The sequence below is a fragment of the Fukomys damarensis genome, unplaced genomic scaffold, assembly GCF_012274545.1.
Source record: "Fukomys damarensis isolate Sample0158 unplaced genomic scaffold, DMR_v1.0_HiC HiC_scaffold_17, whole genome shotgun sequence".
In the NCBI taxonomy this organism is placed as follows: domain Eukaryota; kingdom Metazoa; phylum Chordata; class Mammalia; order Rodentia; family Bathyergidae; genus Fukomys; species Fukomys damarensis.
In genome coordinates, this window is record NW_022900929.1 from 74,808,416 (window position 1) to 74,816,307 (window position 7,892).

Genomic DNA, 7,892 nt, shown 5'->3' on the forward strand with positions numbered 1-7,892 from the left:
GCTGTGTCCGCGCGCGCGAGACGGGACGGAAGCCGGGAGGGGAGCGAAGCTGGGAGCAGTCGGCGCTCAGAGCGGGGTCGACCAGGCTCCTGGCTCCTGGCTCCTGCATTGATGACTTTGGGATTGAGTTTGTCAGAAAGAGGCTCAGTTTACGATTCAGCTGACTACTCTGTGTCAGCCGCTGTGTCCTGCTGGTGTCCTCTAAACCATCCTCATCCCCGATGCCCGCGGGCGTCGGCTGGACAGACAGCGTCCCGGGGAGAATTGAGAAGATGCGGCCCGGAGCGTCTTCTGTGTTCTGTGGTTCATACGAGCTGGTTGAAAAAGGCTTCGCTCTACCTTAGCAAAGTATGACTTCTTGTTCCAGAAAAACCGAGGTTGCCCCAGAGTAGTGCTCTCAGCGCTCTCCTGGTAGTGTTTTTCCTCGGTGAACGCTTCCCCCTCACACCTTCTTAAGTCACTGCTATAAACAGAGCTCCTCCCAGGCAGGCTTGGGCTCTTCTCCTCGCTCTTGCTTGCCGCTCTCTGATGGATACTTTGACACGGCAGGGGCGCAAATCGAAGCCGATGCCTGACCCTGTTAATGGTGCCAAGGTATTTTCACTTGAATCCGAAATTGCGCCGGGCTCTCCCTGGCCTCGGCCCTCCACTGCTTGTGGGATTTTACCGTACAATTTCCATCTCCCCTCTGTTTACCCCCTAACCCCAGCGGTTGTAAGGCTACTCCACCTCCAGTCTTGTACTATTTCAGTTTGTCTGTCCCACTGCTGTTTTATCACTGACCCCAAGATAAAGCTGCAGTCATGTTGTTCTCTTGTTCAGATCCCTTAAGTGGATCCTCGCCACTTGCTAAAAAATCACTCCCGTTAACATGGGCCTCAGTTCGCCATGCTGTGTGTGCCCGATGCCCCCCTGCAGCAGCTTTCAGAGCAAACCTACATTTCCACCTGCGCTCACGTTACCCTTTACCTGTGTTGCATCCTCTCCTTTCTCCACATGGAGTTCTTCCCCGTTTGGAAATAGACCGCCAATGACTGTTGTAAATTGGAACCGTGGGAGGGGCAGTGCTGCAATGTCTGTTTAAGGGACACACACACACACACACACACCTTTTGTCCCAGATTCTACTTAAGAGTTGATCCCACAGAAATTGAGGCAAATGTGCAGCACTTTGCCTGGAACTGTGCTACAGCATTGTTTGGAATAGCAAAAGGTGAAAATAACTCATCCATCGGGGACTGGTTTAAAAACTATGATAGAATTCTATTAAAAAGAATGTAGTATATCCACAGATGTTGCTGTAGAAAGCTGAGACACAGAAGAGTATGAGTTATGCTAAATACTGTTTGCATGGATATGCAAAGACAGGTTCTGAAGGCTCTGTAAGAATCTTCAAATTGACTCCATAATTCCAGAGTGAGAACTTTATTTTTCAGCTTGTGCTTTTCTCTTCAGTGTTTTAACAGTGTGTAACACTTAAAAAAAGAAAAGAAGACATCTGTTTGTTCTTTAGGTCTCACCTCAAATGCCCACATTTCCTTTTAAAAGTCTTTCCCAGACTTATGTAGTAGTTTCTGTTACAGTAACGACCCTTGTCATGCTCTGCGATTCTCCAGCATTGTCCCCTCTAGGACAGGGACTTGTCATTTATTGTGGAAACTTCAGAGACTAGAGTGTTCAAGATAGATGTTCAAGAAATGCTTTTTGTATGAATTAGGTGAGGACCATTTCCTCTGCCACAATAATTTACCTGGTATGTATATATGTATGTATGTATTTTTTTTTCAAGATAGGGTCTTATTGTGTAGTTCAGGCTGGGCTTGAGCCCATTGTGTAGCCCAGGTTGCCCTTAAATTCTCTGTAATCCTCCTGCCTCAGCCTCCCAAGTGCTAGGATTCCAGGGATGTGCTGCCATGCCCAGAATTACCTGGTTCTTAATAGCTAAATATTTATAAAAGCATTGAAACTTACTCAGTAATTAACCAGAAGATTGGGGTGGAGAAAAAAAGATCCATGAATTAAGATGACTGTATATAAGAGAAGTGAAGGCAGTCATAATGGTGCATGCCAGTAAAGCAAGAATGCTTCAATTTAGTGACTGTTGCCCACTTCCTGCTTCCTACCCAGGACTCCCCAGCCTCCTTTACTACTATAAGCAGTTTAAGAGCTGCTTATATTTGACTTTAACTTGCAACAGGGGTGGGCGATGCTTCTCCTGATGAAGGGTTAATTGAGGACCTGATGGTGGAAGACAGAGCCGTGGAGCAGCTGGCGGAGGGTCTGCTTTCTCACTACCTGCCGGACCTACAGAGATCAAAACAGGCCCTTCAGGAGCTCACGTAAGTTGGCTCCCTTCCTCTCTAGCACAGTTGTTTATCCCAGAGTCACGACAGGGTTTAATATAATATTGTGTAACATTTAACCATGATGGAGTATTTCTGGGGCTAGAGGAGTGCATAGTAATCTAGGTGTGAAGAGTAAATAACACTCCCGGAGTGATTTGTCCTAAGTTTCCTCTAACTCTTCTCTGGACTCCGCAGTTAGTTTTGGTGTAACATTATTTTGTAAAACTTTGCGGATGGGGTCTTGTTTTGGGGTGGATAGGTCAGTACCTGTTTCTGAGGAGAGTTGAAATATTGCCTCCAAAAATGTCACACTTGTTTGTTTGTTTGTTTTTTGGTGCTGGGGATTGTGCTTGTGAGGCAGGAGGCGGCACCACTGAGCTAAATCCCTGGCCCCGTCACACTTGTTTTTAGTGTGTCTCACATGAGTTGGCAGGAGACCTTCAGTTCTTTTTTGGGAGGACCTGTTTTGTTCCCAGCAAATAAGGCTCGGGGTGTGTGTGAAGAGAGGAACTGGGTTTGATAGAGTGGGACCCACAGAGGGTCGGTGTATAAAAATCTCCACTCGGACTGTTGCTCCTCCTCAGAGACAGCGTCTCAGCTTCTGCCTCAGTGGAATCTTTGGGGCGCCTGGGCCGGTCCGTCTGTCAACTTCTTTCTTTGGTGGTCAGCTTTAAATTGGCTGTGAACTGGCTGAGCTATAAAACCTCCCCTTTGAAAGCTCAATTCGGAAGCCTTTGTGGGGCAGAAGAGGAGGACAGATCTCTGACTCTGCCTAACTCAGAGTTAGTAGTGAGCACCTTGAGGTGCTCCGGGAGGGTGGAAGTGATTCTGCATGGCACCCTGTCATAGTTGGGGACTTGATTGATTTTCTGCTGGTACCCGGGAAACATTCATTCCTAGCGCACAGGTTGCTTTGTGTTCTGATGCCCATCAGTCCTGGAGGCAGCGAAGTGGTAAAGATTTTGTGGGGGTTTGGATAGACTGAAGGGAGGTGAGAAACTGCCTGCAGTGTGTCTGGAGAGCATTCTACTCAGAGGAAGCCGGGAATCAGGCTTAATTGAAGAGTTTAATCAATGACATTGGCCTACCTTTGTGGGTCCAGAAAGCAGTGTACTCAGAGATCTATTTTATAGGATAAGGCAGGATTAGCCACATGAAGAGCGGCTGAGAGGATCTCAGACAGAGCTCTGGTGCCCTCTCCGAGGGAAGTGGGGCCACATTGAGCCACGAAACATGCCCCAGTTTCACTAGACTCCCCTGGGCTGGCTGCCCCACATTGTCGCTGTGGTTTCTTCCTGTAGGTATGGTTAAGTGACTCATGGCCACTGAATTGAGCTCATAGGGTTCAAAGCCCCAGCCTTCTGACCACGTGGGTGGTCTTTCTGGAAAGTGCAGCCCCATGCTGAAGCCCTGGGGGCCCAAAACTCCTGGTAAGCGTAAACTCAGGTAGGACCTGAGGGGCTCATGAATGACAGACATAACTGTCCCTTGGGAGATTCCAGGGATTTTAGAAGCTCTGGCCTGGGGACTTTGGACAAAGGCCACACAGATTCCATATTTAACAGCTGATGTCTCCTCAGATCATTGGCAAGAGTTCCTTGTATATTTCTATTACAAGTCCTTTCTGTGTTTTGCTACTATTTTCTCCAAACCTAATCAGGAATCTGCAGTTTGTCTTTTCATTCTACCATTGTCTTGCAGAGCATTTTAATTTTAATAAAATCTGACTGATCACCTTTTCTTTCATGGATCATCCTGTTGATATTTTATCTGAAAACATTACCAAACCGAGATCACCTAGATTATCTTCTGTGTTTTCTTCCACAAGGTTTGGTCTGTTCTTTGCATTTAGAGCCATGATCCATTTTGAGCTAACTTTTGTGACAGTGTCAAGTCTGTGCCTCGCCTTGTTTCTTTGCTCACGGACTCGGTCCCTTCTGTCCCCTGCATCGCCTGGGCTCTCACGGTGTTTATGTGTGTTGGTCAATTTAAGGGCTTTGCATTCTGTTCTGGGGCTCACTGCACCTGTTGTTTTGGCCAGTGCCATGCTGTCTTGATTTCTGTAGCTTTTGTAAGTCTTGAGATTGAGTTGTGTAAGTCTTCCAACTATTTTTTTTTCATTACTATATGAAAAACTTTAGAATGAACTTTAGAATTTGTTACTCTCACTGACTTTAGAGTTCTAGGAAATTCTTTCCACGTTCTTGGTGTACCGAACAAAGAACTGGATCAGACACATAGCAAAGGGAGCGGGAGGTATATTTATTGAAGGTGGGAAAGAAGTCCGCTCTGCAGAGTGAGAGCTGGGGTGCAAAGTGGCTACAGAATAAGGGAGGGGCTCTGTATCAGTATGTTCTAGAGATAAGAGTATTTACATAAGGTATACAGATATATACGAATTTACAAGGTTGGCTTATAATGACCCCCCCCCCATTGGGGTCGGAAGAGGAAGAGTGCAGAGGGGCTGACTGCACACTGGAACCAGAGGATCCATTCGAAGGTCTGGAGCTCACTGCAGTGTCCTGTGTGCGGCCGGAGGGCCTGCGGTGGAGACTGGAGAGTCTACGCGGAAGGCAGAAGGATCTGTGCCGGAAGCCGGAAGGATTTGTGCCGGAAGCCAAAGGGCCTGCGCCGGAAGCCAAAGGGCCTGCGCCGGAAGCCGGGAGATGACGTTGAGTATGAAGGCGGAGACTTGAGCTCCTCGGAAGGAGCAGAGGCCGAACTGTCCTCCATCATTTCCCCTTTACAGCTTCCATCAGACTTCTCAAGTTGACACGCTCAGTCCGCCCTCAACAGGCTCCTTTGTATCTGGAATTCCTAGATTGGCTTCTCACTCGTACAGACCAAGGGGAAAGTTGCCCTAGCCAAGCTCACTTGGTACCAGATTTAAACTGTCCCGTTGAAGACTTGCTTGGTTTTGTGCCAGGTAAATGTAAATGAAGAATTGAAAACATCACTTTTTCAGTTGGCTCCACGGGCAGTGTTCATACTGCGGAGTCATCCAGATTCTCTGTTCTGTGCTTGTGCCTGGGTCTCCTGACTTCGACGGTTTACTCCCACTTGTTTGACCAGTTTTGCCCCAGCCCTGTTCTCCTCCCTCATTACTAGATACACATTAATTTGCTGAGACTTTTTTTTCAGGTTCCAGAAAATCGAACTCAGGACCTCGCACTTGCCAGGCAGGTGTGGTGCCCCTGAGCTACAAACCCCAGCCTTTGCTGGGATTTTGATTGAAGTTGAGAAGAACTGACTTTAAAGTATTGAATCACTTAGTGTATGTACTTGGATTAACGCTTCATTGTTTTGTTTTATTTTTTAATTTTTGGTACCGGGGATCAGACTCGGGTCCTTGAGCTTGCAAGGCAGGCGGCAGAAACACTAAGCTAAATCCCCGGCCCTAACGTGTCATATATGGACTTTTTTTTTTTCTTTTACTTTTCAGTGCTGAGGATCAAATCAGGTCCTTGGGCATGTTAGGCGACATCCCCAACCTTGACTTGTCTTTGTTTTTTTTTTCCTCTAGAGTTGTATGGTTTTTACATATTAATCCTGTACATATTTTGTTGGGTGTCTATCAAACTATTTCATTGGGGGAGAAGCTATTCTAAATTATAGTGTTTTTAAAAATTTCAAATTAATTGCTGGTGCATAGGAAAACAGCTGACTTTGTATATTTGCCTCCTGTCCTAAAACCTTGTTGTACTTGCATATTAGTTTCAGGAGGTTTTTTTTGTTGATCCTTTGGGAATTTCCACATAGGAAATCATGTCATTTGTGAACAAAGGCAGCATTATTTCTTCCTTCCCAATCTGTACCTTTTATTTTCCTGCCTTACTACTTTGGTGAGGACTTGTTTTTTTTTTATTTTTTTTTATTTTTTGAGACAGGGTCTCACTGTGTAGTTGAGACAGACCTGGAACTCACGATGTAGCCTAGGCTGGTCTTGAACTCACAGCTGTCCTCCTGCCTCAGCTTCCTAAGTGCTGGGATTATAGGCGTGTGCCCCGACGCCCGGCTTGGTGAGGACTTCTAGTGATGTGTTGAATAGGATTAGGGAGAGGAACATGCCTGTTCTTGATTTTATGAGGAAAGTATCTGCTTTCTTACTGTAAGTATGAGATTTGCTGTGTGCTTTTTTAGGTTTTCTTATCAAGTTGAGGAAGTCTCCCTAATTTGTTTGAGAACATTTTTAATCATGAGTAGAGATGAATTTTGTCAAGTGCTCTTTTTGTGTGTGTGTGTGTATCAGCTGGTATGGTCTATATTTTTTCTTTAGCTTGTTGATGTCACGGATGACACTGATTTTCAAATATACAACCAGCTTTGTATACTTGGTATAAATCCCTCTTGGCTGTGGTGTATAATTCTTATATATTGTTGAATTCAATTTGTTAATATTTTGTTGAGGTTTTTTGTTTGTTTGTTTGTTTGTTTGTTTTTGAGGCAAGGTCTTGCTGTGTAGTTCAGTCTGGCCTTGAACTTGCTGGATAGCCTGGTTGGTCTCAAACTTGAAATCCTCCTGCCTCGGCCTCCTGAGTATTGGGATTGCAGGTGTGTACTACCACACTCAGCCTTTGCTGCAGAGTTTATACCACGTTCATGAGAGACACTGGCCTACAATATTCCTTTCTTATAATGTCTGCTTTTGGTTTTTGGATAACGCCAGCCTCACAGAATGAATGAGAAAGTGTCCTGTGTTTTGGAAGAGATTATGGAAATTGCTATTGCTTCTTAAATGCTTGGGAGCCATCACCCATGAATGCTCTCTGGTTTGAGTACTTTCTGTTTTGGAGAGTTGTTACTTGTCTAGATCTTCTGTTTCTCCACGTGTGAGTTTGAGTCTTTGCATGAGTGAGTCCCCACCTGCTAAAGTCATGGGGCCCTTGCGCATTTTCTTGTCTTCCATTCTGTGTCTCCCTGGGGTCTCTGTGCGAACGCGGGTCCAGCCCTCAGCCTGTGCAGTGCCCATGCTGTGCTGGGTGGTGGGAAGCACAGTTTTGCAAGCAAATTTTACTCGGGTGACCCCGTAGTGTTACTGTGTCTTTGATTTTTACAGTGCTTGTTATGGAGAGGGATGACAGGGAAGCTGGCTTCTCGTCCTAGTAGGATTTCAGTCAGGATTTCAGTAAGGAACCTTAGAAGTTCTCTAACCTTCCCACTTTGTAAACAACAAGATTTAGGTCCTGAGGCGTAAACTGGATTTCCAAGATCATACACCTGGCTACCAGCAGGGGAAGGTTGCGATTTTTCCTCCTGTGCTTTTTTCATATTGCTGTTTACTTATCCTTTTTGACTTAGTATCCCTTGATTGTCTGTCTTCCCCAACTCCTGCTTCTTTTATGGGAGTGTTGCAACTTTTTTGAGACAGAGTCTTTCTATGTAGTTCAGCCTGGCCTTGAATTTACTATGGAGCCCAGGCTGGCCTCAATCTCATGGTGATCCTCCTGCCTCAGCCTCCCAAGTGCTGGGATTATAGGTGTGTACCACCATGCATGATGGGAAAGGCTTCAATTTTTTTTTTTTTTTTTTTTTTTTTTCCAGGGAATG

General features: G+C 45.7%; 1 protein-coding gene across 4 annotated transcripts in view; it reads left to right on the forward strand.

Annotated features, from left to right (window-relative positions):
* The first annotated feature begins 44 nt into the window (after window positions 1-44).
* Window positions 45-7,892, forward strand: part of Bloc1s6 (biogenesis of lysosomal organelles complex 1 subunit 6) — a 14,513-nt gene continuing 6,665 nt past the window's right edge. For 2 of the 4 annotated variants that reach the window (XM_033765206.1, XM_010632497.2), the window contains exons 1-2: window positions 1,672-1,753; window positions 2,198-2,339. In XM_033765206.1, coding sequence (XP_033621097.1) covers window positions 1,687-1,753; window positions 2,198-2,339 — 209 coding nt within the window. In that variant the 5' untranslated portion in view covers window positions 1,672-1,686. Of the gene's footprint in view, window positions 349-486; window positions 595-1,671; window positions 1,754-2,197; window positions 2,340-7,892 lie in introns of those variants that run through there. The other 2 variants (XM_033765207.1, XM_033765208.1) reach the window with 2 other exon arrangements.